At 38.5% G+C, this 21,734-nt stretch overlaps 1 protein-coding gene across 10 annotated transcripts in view; it reads left to right on the forward strand.

The window, feature by feature from the left end:
- ptprub (protein tyrosine phosphatase receptor type Ub) overlaps positions 1-21,734 on the forward strand; it is a 445,346-nt gene that overhangs the window by 390,008 nt on the left and 33,604 nt on the right. For 8 of the 10 annotated variants that reach the window (XM_056474629.1, XM_056474632.1, XM_056474630.1 and 5 more), the window contains 5 exons: positions 733-769; positions 5,868-5,965; positions 16,237-16,353; positions 19,866-20,020; positions 21,404-21,539. In XM_056474629.1, the coding sequence (XP_056330604.1) occupies positions 733-769; positions 5,868-5,965; positions 16,237-16,353; positions 19,866-20,020; positions 21,404-21,539 (543 nt within the window). The remainder of the gene's footprint in view (positions 1-732; positions 770-5,867; positions 5,966-16,236; positions 16,354-19,865; positions 20,021-21,403; positions 21,540-21,734) is intronic. The other 2 variants (XM_056474631.1, XM_056474638.1) reach the window with 1 other exon arrangement.

Below are 21,734 nucleotides of genomic sequence, written 5' to 3' on the forward strand. Positions count from 1 at the left end.
TGTTTAATAAGTAGTTTAAACAGGCAGCAATATCATTTTAAGTATATAGAAGACAAAATATATTTAAAATTGGACTATCAAAGTATTGTATTGACTAAAGAATTTAATATTGTATTGACAATAACAGTTTATTGCTGTTAAAGAATTATTTTTTTTTTATTATATAAAATGGAAATAAACAGCGTGAAATAAATGTGTTATACACAATGATAATTAGATTAAGGGGGTGTTTACTTGACATTGATTAAACTTGGATGTATAAAATATTTGTGTTTTAAAATGCAGGTATTCACAACCTGTGTACAGTTTTTGACAACAATATCATCTGTACCATTACTATACTAAACATCCAAGTAGCAAAAACGCACTTTTATTAAATAGTTGTCATGTAAACATGTACCCTAATCAAGCTTCAGTATTGTATGGATTGATAGCCCTATTTTAAAATCATGCACTCTTGCATAAGAAGAAGATTCCTGTCGTATTAGAAGCTTAATAAAAGTTGTGTTGTCTGTAGAGTAGAGTTTCTCATGGATGTTGCATTTTGAGATTACAACACCCCAGATTGGTGTTTTCGAATCATAGCTTTTAAAAACAGACATTTTGAAGTTGACAGCCAGAACTAAAGACCTTGAAACTCTAAAGAACAGTAATACTCTAAGAGTAGTTTGATGTTTCTAGGACACAAATGGCTTACACAGCATGTCACCTCTTTCTTATTCTTTCTTTTAGGGTTACCATCGATCCAACCACTTCATCGCCACTCAGGGTGAGTATCTTTGTCTGGACAGGACTTGTGGATGGGTGGATGGATGGTTATGTGTATGTGTGTGTGTGTGTGTCTGTGTGTGTGTTCAGTTTGGCTTTTTCCAATCCCATGAGGGAGAGACACTTTCTCTCTTCAGCCTTGTGTGTGTGTTTACAAGAGAGCGAGAGATAGAAAGATGCTGAGAACACAGAGATCCTCCAGATGGAATCTAATGAGAGGTGTGTGAATAGAGGTGCTGAGGAGTTAGGATTACATTCTGCTGTCTCCTAGAGTCAAATCCCTATCAAAACCACCAGCACATTGACTACAGAACATTGAGGTTCTTCTCTAACAGGCTGTTTACACATCAGAGTGATTTTCTTAATATTTGTGTCTTGTTTTTGACAGCCATTTATTGTCATTAAGTCATTAACTGTTAAACTGTTAACAGTTTGAAAAAAGGTACTAGGTCTAGGTACTCCTGTTGTCTTTTTTATTGTAGCTATTGTTTTAATATTTTGTTTTAGTTATTGTCTTTTCTCAAATAGCTGAATTATATAATTTCATATAAATATATTGTGCCTATAGAAGATCATCATACAGTACTCTGTGAAAATCTAGACCTTTACTCACATTACACCCTTGTTTCAAAAGACCTTTGGGAGAAAGTTGTAGAAAGTCACAGTTTAGGAGAAGGCTACAAAAGCTATTCATTAATATTAGTATATTAATTGAATATACATTCTGTATAAAGGACTAATAATATTCATTCTTCATTTTCTTTTCGACTTAGTCCCTTTATTCATCAGGGGTCACCACAGCGGAATGAATCGCCAACTTATCCAGCATATGTTTTACGCAGTGGATGCCCTTCCAGCTGCAATCCAGTATTAGGAAACATACACACTCATTCACACACATACACTACGGGCTATTTAGCTTGCCCAATTCACCTATAGTGCATGTCTTTGGACTGTGGGGGAAAGCGGAGCACCCGGAGGAAACCCACACGAACATGGGCAGAACATGCAAACTCCACGCAGAAATGCCAACTGGCCTAGCCTTGACTCCAACCAGCGACCTTCTTGCTGTGAGGTGACAGTGCTAACCACTGAGCCCCCGTGTCGCCTGGCTAATAATATTGATGTTACAAATTATTATTCCAGCCAAATTAAAAGAAATAAGACTTTCTCCAGAAGAAAAAAAGTATAGAAAATACTGTGAAAAACTCCTTGCTCCATTAAACATCACTTGGGAAATATTTGAAAAAGAATACAAATTTCAGAGGATTCATAATCATTTATCGCTCAACTGTCTATGCACTTACTGTACACTTACTTTTTTTTTAACAATAGTGCGATCCTTTATGTATATACTTTCAAAATCCTTAGGATCCCTGGGCTATTAAATAAAAACAGTAAAAATGTTCATTACTGTTTATAAAAAATGTATAAAGCAGATGAAAATAATAATAAGAAACATAAATCTGCTCACTTTAGGTACTGATGTGATAGTAACCAGCTGATTGTGCATTTCACCTATATCATGGAGGCTAAAGATCAGAATTACTAGACTCAAAAAAATGATTAGCCATAACAAATAATATTTATGTACTCCGATTCCATATACAATTTCCATTACATACTTTTAACATAAGTGAATTATTAAACTTTATGTGATTGCTAGTTAAACATAAATGAAACAAACAAGATTTTTGTAGTAATATCAATAAATCCAATGTGTTTTAAATTCTTCTTATTAATTCAAAACACATTTGGATTTAATTTATTGTGTGGAGTATGGCCTTGCATCAATTTTGCCCCCCGAATATTAAGCAATCTCAGAATTTAACTAATTGGATCAGGCTTTTTCTACAGCTAGATATACCTTATTCATATTTTTTAACAGTTTAAATCTAATTGTATTGTCACTATGACTCAGTCACAGACGTTCAAGACTTGCGAGTTATCACAAAAAAAAACACGTATTTATTTACAAAAACAAGCATTTACAACAAAAACTGGAACACGAAAATGCTAATGTGACGAGTATGGAATAAAATCACTGTCATTAATATTTCGTGCGTAAATAAAATTCACGCATCCGTAATTATCAAATCGTAAAGGAAAACGGAGCGTACTCGTAATTTTACGAGGCTACAATTTCAAAATCTGCGATTAGAACAGACACAGATACGACATTTTGTTTTTCTGTTTGTTTATGACTGATACATTTACGATGGGTGTACTTTACAAACACGAATTACAGTTTCTCCACGGACACGAAGTCCTGATTACGAGTACGAATCAAACAGCGAGACTTCACTGTCAAAATTACGTCACCGCTTCCACAGGCATTAATAAACAAGCGAGAGTCATCGATCATAACGGCGCGCCTGCTGGACGTTCGAGCTTACACACACCGTCTCAGATAAGATTTCTGTTATTCCCTCTTTGAGAAATGTCCTTCATGAGCTGTAATAAAGGTTGAGACTCAATGAGGTCCTATTTCGCTGTGTTTCTTTGACGTTTTACTGAATCAAAATAAGGAACGGGCCGAGGATAGAGAGCTAACATAATGTCAGTTAACAATACAGGCAGCGAGCGCAGAGTCTCTCAGTGAATCACTTAACTATAACATGACATCTGTTGATTAAGTCACCTTTTTTAACTGTTTAAATAACTCTCAAATACTCTAAGATCACCAGAGAACACAAATTAAATTAGACAGATTTATCCAGTATAGGTAGATAAAACAAAGAAAAGTTTTACTCTTATCAATTAATTAAATAAACCAGAATAAGCAAAATATAATGTGGTAATTAAACAATCACCAATATAGAACAAACACACACGGAAAGAGAGAAACACACCGAATAGTATACGGCTAAATGGTAATATAAATGTTTATGGTAATAGTTTATTATTTATAGTAATACAATATAATGTAACTAATAGTTTAATCAAGTAATATAACAAACAGATATAACAAATAACATAACAAACATTTATATCAATAGTTACTAATACCTTACTTTGTACAAATTTAAAGATAAGATAAATATATATATATATATATATATATATATATATATATATATATATATATATATATATATATATATATATATATATATATCTGATCATATCATCTCCTCTCCATACATCTATGAGGAGCTTAATTATTCAGCTTTCAGATGACATACAGGTCTTTTTCAGATGATTGCCCCTCATGTCTGGTTTTGTGGTCCGGGGTCACATATTTAATATTTATTTATTTTGATTCAAAGTCTCATAAATGTTTAACGTTACAAACTTCTGGTGAGCACAAACCCTCAAATATTTAAACTGCCTTTTGCTGATATCTTCATTACATAATTGATCAATGGTCGATCTGGCTTCAATAAAGGTTTCTTAATCAACACATGTCATGTTATAGTTAAACACCGTTCAGTGATTCACTGAGACTCTGCGCTCGCTGCCTGTAATGTTAACTGACATTATGCTAGCTCTCTATCCTCGCCCCGTTCTTAATTTTGATTCAGTAAAATGTCCAAGAAACACAGCGAAATAGGACTTCATTGAGTCTCAACCTTTATTACAGCTCATGACGGACATTTCTCAAAGAGGGAATAACAGAAATCTTATCTGAGACGGTGTGTGTAAGCTCGAACGTCCAGCAGGCGCGCCGTTATGATCGATGACTCTCGCTTGTTTATTAATGCCTGTGGAAGCGGTGACGTAATTTTGACAGTGAAGTCTCGCTGTTTGATTCGTACTCGTAAATTAATCAGGACTTCGTGTCCGTGGAGAAACTGTAATTCGTGTTTGTAAAGTACACCCATCGTAAATGTATCAGTCATAAACAAACAGAAAAACAAAATGTCGTATCTGTGTCTGTTCTAATCACAGATTTTGAAATTGTACCCTCGTAAAATTACGAGTACGCTCCGTTTTCCTTTACGATTTTATAATTACGGATGCGTGAATTTTATTTACGCACGAAATATTAATGACAGTGATTTTATTCCATAGACGAGGGGTATAGACCAGTGTTTCTCAACTGGTGGGTCGCGGGAACATTTTCAGTGGGTCGCGGATTGTGTGGTCAAAAAAACAAATGTTTAATTTTTAACTCATTTTGCTTATACCGGACTTTTATTTTGAAATGCGCACGCGACAACCATGTGAAATTTCATTTAATTATAGCAACAAATATGTCGAAGCACACGACCCCGAATATGTAAAGTATGGATTTACATATACTGACGACAAAAAAGGCTTAAAACCTCAGTGTGTCATATGTAGTAAGGTGCTCTCACAAGAGAGCATGAAACCTTCTAAATTAAAACGACATTTAGAAATCAAACATCCCAGTTGCAAGGACAAACCTGTGGACTCTTTTCAAAGATGACTCCAATAGCTGAGGAGCAAATAACTGGTGATTATTATAAAATGATTATTTTAATCATTTTACTGTAATTTGCTGGTTTGTTCTGTTCAACAGGATCAGTGTTAATGTACCCTGTTTAGTACACACTGTATGGCAAGAAGAAAAATAAATAAATTCCCTACATTTGTGCTCCACCCTACTCAGGAATCAGCTTCATGAACATACTAACAATATAATACTCACATCTCAACTTGCAAATCCTTTTATATCTCAGTCTGCAAACAAAAGCAGTCAACAGAAAGACACCGCATGACAGCAAACGCAATATGTGTGAATAGGAGGGAAATAACAGCTATAGCCCATCCCCTTTCCTTTTTTTCAGCTCTACTAAAACAAGGTCACCCTCCTCGTTTCAGATCTCCCATAAATAAATCATTACATGTTTGTAGTTTGTCTGTTTTTCTCCCCCTAATTGAATTTGGAGGCAGATTCAATTGATGAGAGAAATTAGCTTTTTCTATCAGAGAGCTGCATCCTGCTGAGGTTCAGAACTGTTCCATTCACCAGAAACGTCTGCTATTGAATTACTCTGTGTGAGGCTTTGGATTACTGAACTGCCTTATAACATGCAATGACACTTGGTAAATTAAACCCGCCATCTGTAGCACTGGCTGGCGTTCACTGTGGTTGTGTGTCTGTGTGTGTGTGTGTGTCTGTTTGTTTGCAGGGCCCAAGCAGGAGACGGTGTATGATTTTTGGAGGATGGTGTGGCAGGAGAACTGCTTTAGCATCGTCATGATCACCAAGCTAGTGGAGGTGGGCAGGGTATGTTCTAGATCCTTCCTCATCTGCACACTAACCCATCAACTAAAGGCATTTTTCATTCACCACAACCCCAAACATTTCATTCACTCGTCACTGGTAAAGGTTTGTGTTATGTGTATGTGCACGTGGAAATAATAGCATCACTTCACATTCATCAGTCATCAATGGGTGTTTAAATGCTTTATGAAAGTGTACTTCTGGAAGTGTTGTTTTTATGTGTGATTATATGTGATCGCCATATTTTATTTATAATGTTGTTTTCATACTTTGATATATACTTTGGTAAATCATTCATGTTATCTGTTATTTATTTGATTTTTTTTGTGTACAGTTAAACTTATGCATGTTTTTTGTTTTGTTGGAATATATAGCAACTGATTTGAGCAACTTAGAATTTTATATATTTATAGTATTGTATTTAAAAGGTTATTTTTAATCTTTAAAACCAAAATAGTTTAGATACGCATGTAAATATGATTTTAAATCTCAAAATTAATATCTATTATTCATACTATGCACCACAATGTTGACTGCGGTCATATATAAATGTTGGATTTTTTGTTTTTTTCTTTTTATTTCTAATATATTTAGATATAAGAATTATAATATATGCTATGGAATGAAAATAAAAATTCAGGTCCAAAAATCTATGGAACGCTACATGAATTTATATATATAATTTTTATTTTTATTTTTATGCCATAGCACATATAACTCTTTAGTGAAGCATTAAATTTCTCCAATATCAAAGTCTGCCATGTAAATAGCAAATGCATCATGACGCGACACAACTGACTCTTAAAGGGAATTGGAGATGAGATTCTTATTGGTGTAAAGCACATTATGTTTAAAGCACACCCATAATTTATTAAGAGAATAAGCACAACCCTGTTAGACCATGCGCCAGGGCGTAGAGCGTATTTTTCCATCCTTAAAATAGCAAAAGTGGATTCGGACTTGCCCTTAATGCTTTTGCTTCTAAATTGTTAAAATAGAGTCCTATATATGCACGACCATGTAAATACACCTAAAATAACACTGATCATATAAATACACAATCTGTCACGGATTGGTCAGGCTCTCACGATCCCCACTCACGAAGATCACCATCACCTGACTTCTAATGAGCACACAGCTGCATCACATTCACGAGCACCAGATAAAAGCACAGCACTCCAGTCGCTCATTGTCCGGGCTCGTCTCGACGAAAGCGGACAACTGAGCGACCACTCAGCGTAGTCATCCTCAGCTAAAACAAACGCTTTACTTACCTGTTCTCTTTGTATTCCTCCTAGTCTTCCTGGTCCACCCGAATCGTCCTGTCTTCCAGTCCTTCCAAGTCTGTGTCATCCTCTGTCAGCTGTATCTGGTGTGTGCTGTCCATCCTCGTGTATTCCTGTTACCCAGCCACGGAGGAAAAGACCCCAACATCATTCCTGATCCTCCTGGCTATCCTTCATGTGCTCCTTGTTGTCATTTAATAAACACCCTAACGTTTCCTTACCTCTGTCTCCTGTCCGCTTCATAACAGAAGCCCGGACCAATAACGACGACAACATGAGCACCCCCGATCACTTTCAAGAGCTGGTGGACCAGTTGAAGCGGATTCTACAGCCACCAGCTCCACTTTCCAACGCACCACCAGCACCGAGCACTTCCGCCTCCACAGTTTCTTCTTCGGCCCTTCCTTCCAGTCCCATGGCCCGACCAGCGCCCTACTCAGGCGGAGCGGGGGAGTGCAATGGTTTTCTGTTACAATGTTCCCTCATATTCGAAATGCAACCTTCTCTATATCCCACAGATAAGTCAAAGATCGCCTACATCGTATCACTACTCTCTGGGCCTGCACTTAAATGGGCTGAGACGATCTGGAACCAAGCCGGGCCGGTCATGAATTCCATCACTACCTTCACGGAGTATTTCAAAGAGGTGTTTGGACGTTCTGATGGGGAAGTAGCCGCTGGAGAGCAGCTGTATCATCTAAAGCAAGGTACTCTATCTACACAGGAATATGCTCTCCGGTTTCGCACTCTAGCAGCTGCAAGTGGATGGAATGAGAGATCGTTGTTGACCACGTACCGGCTCGGCTTGGAACCCACTCTCCGAATCCAGCTGGCCACATTAGATGATACTATGGGTCTGGAGAGATTCATCCAACATTCTCTCCGATGTTCCGATCGTCTCCGTTCCTATCAACAGGACACCATCACCCCCTCGTCTGCACTCCTCCAATCGCCTGAGTCAACAGCCTCTCCAGAACCAGAACCCATGATAATAGAGTCTGGAAGACTGACATCAGCGGAACGACAGAGGAGGCTGACCCGGGGTCTGTGTCTATACTGCGGTGTCAGTGGACACACCCGTATGGAGTGTCCCCTTCGTCCCATTCGGACTTCAGTGAGTGTATTCAGTACGAATATTGAACAATGTAAACCACTTACTACCACCGTACAAATAACTACTGCCTCTATTTCTCTCCTTGTCACAGCCCTCATCGACTCCGGGTCAGCAGGGAACTTCATCTCCCAATCCCTCTGTCGTCAACTCCACCTACGTACTGAGGCGTCCTCGCATATATACCAGATACAACCGATAACCCAGTGCACTCGATCTTCGACCCGTATCCATCGACAATGCGAAGACATCCTTCTTCAAGTGGGGTTGTTACATCAAGAGAGGATTCAATTTCTGGTTCTGGAGGGTGCAAATATGGACATCATTCTAGGGCGCCCGTGGCTGGTGAAGCACGATCCCATCATCTCTTGGGGCACAGGAGAGATAAAGAAATGGGGATCTGGATGTACACCTACCTGTTTTCCAAATCTCCCTCTTCAAGGTCGGAACCCCATTTCTTTGTTTACAACATCGGTCGAGAGTCCTCCTGAGAAGCAGTCTATCCACATTCCTAAGGAGTACAGCTCCTTTCATGATGTCTTCTGCCCCAAGAGAGCTTCCCAGCTACCGCCGCATCGGCCATGGGACTGCGCGATCGACCTAGTTCCAGATGCCCAGTTGCCAAGAGGTAGGATCTACCCGCTCTCGCTTCCAGAGAATCAGGCAATGGAAGATTACATAAGGGAGGCTCTGAGTCAGGGGTACATACGTCACTCAAAATCACCAGCCGCCTCAAGCTTCTTCTTTGTGGCCAAGAAGGACGGAGGGCTGCGTCCATGCATCGACTACAGGGTCCTAAATAACGGTACAGTAAAATACCGATATCCCCTTCCTCTGGTACCAGCCGCTTTGGAACAGCTCCGAGAAGCTAAAGTCTTCACTAAATTGGACCTCCGCAGCGCGTATAATCTGATAAGAATACGTGAGGGGGACCAATGGAAGACAGCATTCGTGACCCCTACTGGCCACTATGAATATGAGGTCATGCCTTACGGTCTGGTCAACGCCCCCTCCGTATTCCAAAACTTCATTCATGAAGTCCTCCGGGAGTTTCTTCACCACTTTGTAATAGTGTACATAGATGACATCCTCATTTACTCCCGGAGTGAGGCCGAACATCGCCAACACGTTGCGGAGGTCCTACACACATTGAGAGAACATCACCTCTACCTCAAAGCGGAGAAATGCTCATTCCACCAGAAGTCGATTCATTTCTTGGGATACATCATTGACCAAACCGGTATACGTATGGATGGGAAGAAAATTGAGGCTGTTCTATCCTGGTCAGAACCCACTTCCATTAAGGAGCTCCAGAGGTTTCTTGGGTTTGCTAACTTTTATAGACGGTTTATCAAGGACTACAGCAGGATTACATCACCTCTCACTAATCTCCTCAAGGGTAAACCCAAAGGACTGGAGTGGACCAAAGAAGCAGCCGCAGCCTTCCGCCTTCTTAAGAAGGAGTTCACAAGGGCCCCACTCCTGACTCATCCTGACCCAAATCTTCCTTTCGTGGTGGAAGTGGACGCATCCACCACCGGCGTCGGGGCAGTATTATCCCAACATCATGATACACCGCCCCGACTGCATCCCTGTGCCTATTTCTCTCGGAAGTTGAGCCCGGCGGAGCAGAATTACAGCATAGGAGACAGGGAGCTTCTAGCAATCAAGCTAGCCTTGGAGGAGTGGCGTCACTGGTTGGAGGGAGCCAAACATCCGTTCCAGGTGATCACAGATCACAAAAACCTCCAATATATCAAAGAGGCCAAGAGACTATGTCCACGTCAAGCCAGATGGTCACTTTTCTTCTCACGTTTTGATTTCTCCATTTCCTATCGTCCAGGACCCAAGAATCTAAGAGCAGACGCTCTCTCTCGTTTACACGAGCATCACGATCATGAAGAACTCCCAACGAAGATTCTTCCCGAACACATCTCCATTTGTCCGATCACCTGGAACGCTCCTCCAGTCGTTGCCACTCCGGAAGCCCCTGCTCCGCCGGGATGCCCTCCTCATCGGCAGTTCATACCACCTGAACACCGGGTAGATCTGATCCACTCCTTACATACCTCGCTAGGTACTGGACATCCAGGGATCAACAATACTCTCTCGCTAGTATCCCAACGATTCTGGTGGCCAAACATGGCAAGGGATGTGAGGCAATATGTTCAGGGCTGTAAGGACTGTGCCCAATCCAAGAGCCCACGTCATCTACCCGCTGGAAAGCTCCATCCCTTGCCGATTCCGAACCGTCCCTGGTCACACCTAGGAGTGGACTTTATCACTGACCTCCCCTCGTCAGAAGGTAATACCTGTATTCTAGTCATCGTAGATAGATTCTCAAAGTTTGTCAAACTAATCCCTCTGAAAGGTCTTCCCACAGCCTTTGAAACAGCCGACAATATCTTTAATCAAGTCTTCAGGTCATTTGGTATTCCAGAAGATATTGTGTCGGACAGAGGTCCACAGTTCATCTCACGTCTATGGAAAGCCTTCTTCAAGCTCCTAGGTGTGGCCGTCAGCCTCTCTTCTGGATATCATCCCCAAACCAACGGGCAGACAGAGAGGAAGATTCAGGAGGTGGGACGGTTCCTGAGGACCTTCTGCAGTGGTCACCAGAGCTCCTGGAGCCAGTATTTGGGCTGGGCAGAATATGCCCAAAATTCACTGCGGCAACCCTCCACCGGACTCACGCCATTCCAGTGCGTCCTGGGCTTCCAACCACCGCTCTTTCCCTGGGATGGCGAACCATCTGATGTCCCCGCAGTGGATCACTGGTTCCGGGAGAGCGAGAGAGTCTGGGACGAGGCTCATCAACATCTGCAGAGGGCAGTCCGTCGAAGCAAGGTAACCGCCGATAGAAGAAGGTCTGAAGAACCCAGATACACACCCGGACAAAAGGTGTGGCTATCCACCCGGGACATACGCATGCGACTGCCCTCTCGCAAGTTAAGTCCCCGATTTGTTGGTCCCTTCACCATCGTGGAACAGGTTAACCCCGTCACCTACAAACTACAATTACCCTCTCACTACCGTATTCACCCTACATTCCACGTATCACTCCTGAAACCCTATCACGATCCTGTTCTTCCCTCCACAGAGCCTGACCACGAAGAGGAACCCCCTCCTCCACTGCTCCTAGAAGAAGGAGCCGCCTACGCAGTGAAGGAGATCTTGCGTTCCCGACGTCGTGGTGGCCAGTTGGAGTACCTGGTGGACTGGGAAGGGTACGGCCCCGAAGAAAGGACATGGGTTCCCAGAGCTGATATTCTCGATCCTAGTCTCATGGTGGAGTTTCATGAGAGCCACCCTGAGTTCCCAGCGCCTAGAGGCAGAGGGAGACCACCACGGCGTCGGAGGTGTCGGCCCTCAGGAGCGGGCCCTGGGGAGGGGGGTACTGTCACGGATTGGTCAGGCTCTCACGATCCCCACTCACGAAGATCACCATCACCTGACTTCTAATGAGCACACAGCTGCATCACATTCACGAGCACCAGATAAAAGCACAGCACTCCAGTCGCTCATTGTCCGGGCTCGTCTCGACGAAAGCGGACAACTGAGCGACCACTCAGCGTAGTCATCCTCAGCTAAAACAAACGCTTTACTTACCTGTTCTCTTTGTATTCCTCCTAGTCTTCCTGGTCCACCCGAATCGTCCTGTCTTCCAGTCCTTCCAAGTCTGTGTCATCCTCTGTCAGCTGTATCTGGTGTGTGCTGTCCATCCTCGTGTATTCCTGTTACCCAGCCACGGAGGAAAAGACCCCAACATCATTCCTGATCCTCCTGGCTATCCTTCATGTGCTCCTTGTTGTCATTTAATAAACACCCTAACGTTTCCTTACCTCTGTCTCCTGTCCGCTTCATAACACAATCATAACACGACCATGTAAATACACCTAAAATAACACTGATCATATAAATACACGATCATAACACGACCATGTAAATACACCTAAAATAACACTGATCATATAAATACACGATCATAACACGACCATGTAAATACACCTAAAATAACACTGATCATATAAATACACGATCATAACACGACCATGTAAATACACCTAAAATAACACTGATCATATAAATACACGATCATAACACGACCATGTTAATACACCTAAAATAACACTGATCATATAAATACACGATCATAACACGACCATGTAAATACACCTAAAATAACACTGATCATATAAATACACGATCATAACACGACCATGTAAATACACCTAAAATAACACTGATCATATAAATACACAATCATAACACGACCATGTAAATACACCTAAAATAACACTGATCGTATAAATACACGATCATAACACGACCATGTAAATACACCTAAAATAACACTGATCGTATAAATACACGATCATAACACGACCATGTAAATACACCTAAAATAACACTGATCGTATAAATACACGATCATAACACGGCCATGTAAATACACCTAAAATAACACTGATCGTATAAATACACGATCATAACACGGCCATGTAAATACACCTAAAATAACACTGATCATATAAATACACGATCATAACACGACCATGTTAATACACCTAAAATAACACTGATCATATAAATACACGACCGTAACACGACCATGAAAATACAACTAAAATAACTAGTTTGTAATTTTTTTTAAATTGTACACATTTAGATCTTGCATCTGACTTTAAATGTGCATTCTTTGATCTTTATTTATGTAGCTTGTGTAACCTCCATTGCTTCTTAGCAAAAAAAACAAGCACTACATTATATCAAGAATTACAGTAGCTGTCACATGCTCCTTTTATATAAATACTGCTATATTGCTGTCAACTAAAAATAAGATTTGAAGCATCTGTCATTCCATCTCATAATTCCCACATTCATGCGATGCGTTCTACTCCTTTGCTTTGTTGCCCACTCGTTCCAACCTTTTTAAACCACCTCGATTTCTTCCTCTGACATAATTTCCTCTTTCATTTTCCTCTCCGCACCTGCATCGGCCCCTTCAGTGCTTCAGAGACAGAGTCTGCTGCCAACAGTCCTCTTAACGGCCCGTCCCTGCCCTCTTATGAAATCGGGGCTCTATTATGAAAAATACGCTTTCCCTTTTTATGATAAAAGCTGTGAACAGCGGGGATAAATGGATGATGGCTTAGGTCCGACAGCAAATCTAACAGTTTGTGTAACCGTAATAGGCATGCAGAAATAAACCCAGTTTACAGTATGCAAGGAGGAAACTCTTTCACTTCATCAGTCTGAATACTGTGAAGCTTTGAGAACAAAGTAAATATGTCATATAACATACGTAGAGAGAGAGAGAGCGAGAGAGAGAGAGTTTTTAGCTATAGTAGTCTACATTTGTAGTGGATCAAAAAATATTTTCTGAAATTGTCCTAAGACAAGAATGGGTGTTGTTAAATCGTTTAAGGTTTGAACCATTTCAAATATTGACAACTATAAATACTGGAGATTAAATTGATTTGAGAACATTCAAGTGTGAAAACTTTTTTTTTTTTTCAGAAATATTGTCTTCTATATCAATACTTTGCAAATCTGGCCAGGATGCCGGGTTAAACCCCTACTCTTTTTTTGAAGGGCATCCAGGGATTTTTAATGACCACAGAAAGTCAGGACCTCGGTTTAACGTCTATAACATATAAATATATATACTGGAGATCAAATTGTGATTTAAAAAGAATCTATAAGCACTTGATTTTTTTTTCTTTCAAAATTTTAAGAAATTTTAGTTTTAACTTTATCATGTTTAATAGTGTAATAATAATTACAAAATAATAAGAATAATATCATTTAGACAAAAGCTCTTTATTTTGTGGAAAACAGTGACCAAAATTAGAAAGTAGCAATGATTGTAGCACAAATAAAAATTAAAACAAAAATTTCTGAAGGTTACAGCTGTCGGTGACATTGTAAAGATGCAATATATCACAAAGTCACAGTGTCATTTTTTTGGACAACCAGAAGCTTTCGGTCACTTTAGAATCTTCCATAATTAATGAAAACTGGAAAGTTAAGTTGCCTGTTGAGTAGACTGTTAGATAATACAGAGAATCACCACTAGGTGCCATATTATGGTCAGTAGCTTGATAGAAAGATTTTGTTCTTTTTTTTACATTATGTTGCAGAATATGTAATTCTAGAAATATGCTTAATGGGATAGTTCACCCCAAAATTAAAAAATCTCCTCACCATTTTCTCAAACTTAAGTTGTTCTAAACATTTATGAATTTCTTCTGAACAAAAAAGAAGTTTTACTGAAGAATGTTGGAAACCAGCGGCATTTAACATCCAAAGTAGGAACAAAAACTGATTATTTCTAACATTTTTTAGAATATCTTCTGTAAGTTATTAATGATCAATTAAAAAAAAAAATTGTGAACTATCCCTTTAAAAACAGCTTTTGTTAGGATAACTTAACCCCTTCAGACCCGAATTATGTTCCAAGTTTCAGAAAAATGTCAAAGTATGCTTTCAAAGTTCTTTAGGCTGCAATAAATGAGACTAAATAATAATAATAATAATAATAATAATAATAATAATAATAATAATAATAATAATAAAAATTCAACATCCTTTACGTATATACAGTTGAAGTCGTATATACAGCCCCCCTGAATTATTAGCCCCCCTGTTTATTTTTTTTCTCCAATTTCTGTTTATTTTATCTTTGCCATGATGACAGTAAATAACATTTGACAATATATTTTTCAAGACACTTCTATACAGCTTAAAGTGACTTTTAAAGGCTTAACTAGGTTAAATAGGTTAATTAGTCAGGTTAGGGTAATTTTATTAATATTATTTTTTTTCCATTTTAATGGACATCAGGTCAGAACAGTTGTACTTTCCAAACATTATACCAACAAAAAATACAAAAAGAACATGCATGATTGCTGGTATAATCATGACATTTATTTTCAAAATCTCAAACATTAACATTGTAACATTTTTACTTGAATTTTAAGATTGCACCTTGTTTATAACAAACTTTATCTTCACCTTCCTCATCACTCCACATAATGTCCACATATGAGATATTTCCATCCGCTAAATGCTCAAGAACTTTAAGATCTGCGTATTCTGCATATGAAATAGTTTCAGCAATGAATTAGTACATCAATATATATTTTTTTTTATAAAACATTTCAATCAGCATTACTGGAGATTTCATTTCTGTAACAAATCTTGAACCCATTGGACATCCTAATGAACCGACATATTTAAAAAAAAATCCTGATCTAAAGCTTGCAATGTTACAAAAGATTTATAACTTTAAATTAGTAATTGCAATCCCTTTTTTTCCACATACAATCTCTGAAATATTGGCAAACATATCAATAAATCTGAATAAAACATTGTAAATGTGTGTTACGTCAGTGTCTTGAGTGAAGTGATGCCATGTTGCTTTTCAGTGTAGTGGATTTTTTTCAAATAACAACATGCCGAGCCTTACTGCCATTTGATTAGATGACAATCGTCCACTCTCATGGACTGCAGGTTTTAAATTAGATGAAATGCTCAGGAACCACAAAAAACGTAGGCTGATATGTGATGTCCATTGTAGTGGACACAGGGTCCAAAGGGTTAAAATATGACTAAGCAGGGACTTAAAATTTGTTGTCTAATTTTGATCTCAACTATAGAAGTATTGTAGTTTTAAGTAATACAAGAAAATACTCAAATGTATTGTCTTTAATACAATTTTTGTTGCTGAAACATAATTGTGATGTCTTTCGTGCTGTTGTTTATTTTCATATTGCCAGCAGAAAATTGTATTAATCATAAATCACCCATGCTACTGTGAACCTCTAATGTTTTTGAACCTAAGTGTTTTGTTATTCTTCCGGCTTGTCTTTCAGGTGAAGTGCTGTAAGTATTGGCCGGATGAGTCAGAGATGTACGGAGACATTAAGATCACGCTGCTGAAGACAGAAACTCTGGCGGAGTACACCGTGAGAACGTTTGCCCTGGAGCGGGTACGAGATGACTTCTCTTTCTCTAGAGACGCAACAGGAAATGATGGGGAAAAGAAGGCTTGTTTCTCTCACATGAGCACCACGCCGCCTCTAAACCACGGCTCCAATGTTCTCGTTTCTCACAGACGCTCATGTTTGATTTGTTTTGTCATTTGATATTTTTCTATTGGGAATTTAAAAAATGTTGCTGTTAAAGCACAGATGCTCTTGACAATTCTGGAGGTAATTAATAATATAATAACCCTAATACTGAAATGGTTAAGGCATTTTAAAATGACTAAAACAACATTTCAGATGTTTTACAATGTGCTCAGCCTGCTGGTTTGTCTATTCACACACCTTTTTATCATCACATGATCTCTTATAGCAAAATCATATGACCTTTTTTTAATGCGCATACTGGAATTTGTTCAGCAAAGGTGTTTTCATCATAGTTTATGCGCATATTTTCTTATCGAATAAAACGTTTATGCTTAGTTATGTGCATGTGTTTTATATGCGCATTCTCGAAACGTATGCGCATCTTAGCGATTTCATCAACCGTTTTTTAATGCGTATATCCAAAATGCGCAGAAAAATAGGTGGATGGAAACATAGATAATGACAGTCTGACCGTTTGCTTCTGTGTTTGGGGTGGTGGTCCATCTGTTGATGCCAACTAAGGGTTTTCATAGTAAAAACCCACCATTAGTTTGCTATGAGGGAATGCTGCGCAAAAGAAAGCCCAGCCCTGTGCTTAACATTCTGTTTCAGTACATCAACATCTTTTTTCAGTCCATCAAAAGTCTCTGCACTTTCCGGTTCACTCAGACTTTAAATACAGTTTACATATCATTTTGATTAATATTATGAACAACACTTTTCAAATTTATCACAATGCTTCATGGGATTGAAGATCTTTCACTTAACTCTCTGTTAACTGCAGTCTTGCACCGTTGCCCTTCAACAGGCCTCAAATCAAAGTTTGTGATATTTGATTAACCTCATTGCTTTATGGTTTGGTCATGGCTTGAAATTTTTTTCTAAAACAACTTAAAAAAGAACTAGAAGACCACTGCTGCAAAAGTAGAGGCATTAATTCTCTCCATTTGACCTATGAATGCACAGACTGACCTCTCAGAATCGCTCATTCAAGTATGCTTCGGCTCATTGCTGGGATTATAGCAGAATCAGAATAGTGTGCGTCTGCGTGTTCTCCTTCTCCATGTGTGTTAGGAGAGAATTTGGAGTGACAGCCCTTTAAATGAAATGGAGAGAAGCGCCTGATACCCAGCCATGGCCCAGCAAGCTGTCTGTTCGAGGATTAGAGCTGCTTCATCTCAGAACATTTTATGGCGGGCACATTAACTAAAGCATCTCTTTCTCTCTCGCTCTCATTATCTCTCCCTCTCTCTGATACAATGGGCTAAATGTGGGTGCGTTTACTGAAATTAGCTCAATTTAACCTCCTCCACCTCACCCCCCCTGTCTTCTCTTATCGTCCTCGTTGCTGCCCTGTGGAGGCGCAGTTCTGTCGGCAGCCTTTGATGCAAGTTTCGTGCTTTGCCGCGGCCCTGTCAATCATGCGCAGGCTGTGGGAGGAACGATGATGCGCTTCTGTGTGTTTGTCGAAGGCGAGGAACCATCAGAGAGGCTTTTTGGATGAAGCTCTTCTTTGTGTGTATTCAAACAGATGAGCAATCGGGATGCAGTAATAGGGAGTCTCTTAGTGGTCTGTCAGATAGACGTGCGCACCTCCCCTGAGTGGAACCACAGAGCTGTGTGTTTATTTCACTGTCGCTTCTGCTAATTCGTTTGGGTTTTGTTGTGGTGTGTTGGAGCTGTGAGGAAAACAAATCTCCAGAAGTGACAAAATCCCCTCAGATTTTTGAGCTAGTGAAAATTTTTATATAATTTTAATACAATTTTGATATAATTAATAAAATGTGTTTTTTATTTATATTTTCTATTATTAATGTTATTTATTTCATTCTGAAAACTGTTACAATTCTTTAAAAAAAATTTTTTATAAATTGTTGTCATCTGCTCATCTAGTCCTGATACAGGTACTACAAATCAGATTTCTGTAGAGACAACTCTATTTAGAGATGTTTATTATTGTAAAGAATATGTATATAGCAGGTGGCTCGGTGGTTAACACCGTCACCTCACAGCAAGAACGTCACCGATTCGAGTCCTGGCTTGGCTAGTTGGCATTTCTGTGTGGAATTTGGCATTTCTGTGTTGAGTTTGCATGTTCTCCATGTGTTCACGTGGGTTTTCTCTGGATGCTCCAGTTTCCCCACAATCCAAAGACATGCGCTATAGGTGAACTGAATAAACTAAATTGGCTGTAGTGTATGTGTATGAAGTGTATGGGTGTTTCCTAGTACTGGGTTGCAGATGGAAGGGCATTCGCTATGTAAAACATATACTGGATAAGTTGGAGGTTCATTCTGCTGTGGTGACCCCTGATGAATAAAGGAACCAAGCCGAAGGAAAATGAATGAATGCATATAGTAATGTTGATGTGTTTGGTCTTGACAGCGTACTGTAAATCTGTTATGCTGCTGTTGCTTTGATTATTAGTTAGCACATTTGCAGACATGTATTCTGAGAATATAAAGCACTGCTCCTGCATACATTACATGCATGCAACCAGTATTGTGTAAGTTACTTCAAAAATTACTACATTACTGCTTAATTACTGAATACTCACTGTATTCTTGAAATTATATTTAAATTACCTCTCTAATTACTTTGACTAGTAAAAGTAACTTAATTAGTCAATAATAACTTGATTATATACTGTATAATTCATATAAATCTTAACACAGACAAAAAAAATTTTTTATTTCTCTAAATTAGAATCAAAGAGTGTCTTTTAGCTTTGTTAAAAGCACAATACTTTGTGTTTACTATCATATGTATCGAAATATCACTTTTTTTTACTTAAATAAGTAACTTAAAATAAGTAACTTCAAAAAGTTTTTTAAGTAACTATAATTAAACTTCCTAAATATGAAAATTATACATTTTAATTGTTAATTCATAAGTTTACAATTATATTTTATAATTATAATGTATTTATCATTACTTTATTAGTGGAAAAGTAGTCAGATTATAGTAAGTAGTTACTTTGATTCTAATTCTACCTAACACTGTATGTAACCCCTCATAGCAGATTTATACACAGATGGACCTGGGGTAGAGGAAATATGCTGCAAATTGATAGTTGAAACTGCACTGATGTATTCAAATGTTAGGGAGCAAGCTAATTGGCTGCTAAGGTGACAGCAACCAATCACTTGCTCCATGAGTCAATTACATGTTCAGAAGCAGATTATAGTACCTATTAGCCTGTACACCCAAAAGATTTTCATGACAAATCATTGTTTCTGTATTGGAGCCGTTGTTTTTGGTTGGTGCCCATGGAGGACAGATGCTAATGTGTGCAGTTCTGTATCATAAATCTTCAATAAGTAAAAATGAATAAATAAATGTGATGCATATTATTTATTTCTGTCTTTCAGAGGGGATACTCTGCCAAACACGAGGTGTGTCAGTTTCACTTTACATCATGGCCTGAGCATGGAGTTCCATACCACGCCACAGGTCTGCTAGCCTTCATTCGGCGGGTCAAAACCTCCACACCACTGGACGCAGGCCCTGTGGTGGTGCACTGCAGGTATGGAGCTACTTATTTCATCACATTACCTTGTGTTTGACAACCACTAACTATGCTGTATATAGATACATTTCAAAAGTACAGACATATAATAAACACAAAAACATGAGAATAGAAAAATAAATGTGTCCATTATACATAATCTGGAAAATACATTTTATCATGGTTCCTAAAAAAGCAAAACAACATGACATAATGTCACAGCACACCTCACATCACACATAACATCACAAGCATGACATAAAATAACATTATAAATATAACATAACATCGCATAGCACAATATAACATTCCATATCCTACCATATCATTGAGTAATATGCCATAGCATTGCATAACATCACGCCACACATAACATAACATAACATAACATTACAAAACCTAACATAACATAACATAACATAACATAACATAACATAACATAACACAACACAACATAATGACTAAAAAAACTTTCAGATAGGTGGTTGTTATTGTTTGCTGTCGGCTGTTGTTACATTAGACTTTGATGTTGACATCTTCTTTAGTAGGTCGTTATAACATCACATAACATCACACCGCATAACATAACTAAACTAAACCTTTAGATAGTTGGTTGCTATTGTTTGCTGTCGGCTGTTTTTACATAACACTTTGATGTCGACATCTTCTATAGTAGGTCGTAATAACATCACATAACATCACACCACATAACATAAACACAACAACATAACTAAACTAAACTAAACTTTTAGATAGTTAGTTGTTATTGTTTGCTGTCGGCTGTTGTTACATGAGACTTTGATGTTGACATCTTCTATAGTAGTTTGTAATAATGTCACATGACATCACACCTCATAACATAACATAGCATAAAATAACATAACATAACTAAGCTAAACTTAATTAAACTAAACTTTAAGATAGTTGGTTGTTATTGATTGCTGTCAGCTGTTGTTACATGAGACTTTGATGTTGACATCTTCTATAGTCGTAATAACGTCACTTAACATCACACCACATAAAATAAACACAACATAACATAAAACTACACTAAACTAAACTTTTTAGATTGTTGATTGTTATTGTTTGCTGTCAGCTGTTGTTATATGAGACTTTGACATGTTCTATTGTAGGTCGTAATAACAAACATAACATCACACCACATAACATAAACATACAGTACCATAAAACTACACTAAACTAAACTAAACTTTTAGATTGTTGGTTGTTATTGTTTGCTGTCGGCTGTTGTTACGTGAGACTTCTACATGAGACAATGCTGACATCTTCCATAGTAGGTCGTACAGGACTGTAGTGACTCTTCACTAGTTTTCTATTTAGTTCACAAAAAACACTATCCTAAATCATCATTTCTGACTGACATCTTGTGTGCTTTCTCAGTGTGGGGGCAGGCAGAACCGGGTGCTATATAGTGTTGGACGTGATGCTGGACATGGCAGAGTGTGAAGGAGTAGTGGACATCTACAACTGCGTGAAGACCCTCTGCTCTCGCCGCATCAACATGATCCAGACAGAGGTGCATATTTATGCAAAATTCTCTCAGATGTGGCAGAAGACATCTCTTGTGTTTGCATAGTCATAAGCTCTGTAGGAGTCGCCATGAATATTCAAAATGTTTAGCCATGGAATGCAGCGGAAAGTGTGTATTGATAAGTGGGAAAAATAAATAAATAAATAAATAAATAAATGGTCTATGTTGCATCTGTCCCCT

Source organism: Danio aesculapii, chromosome 16 (assembly GCF_903798145.1).
Source record: "Danio aesculapii chromosome 16, fDanAes4.1, whole genome shotgun sequence".
Taxonomy (NCBI): domain Eukaryota; kingdom Metazoa; phylum Chordata; class Actinopteri; order Cypriniformes; family Danionidae; genus Danio; species Danio aesculapii.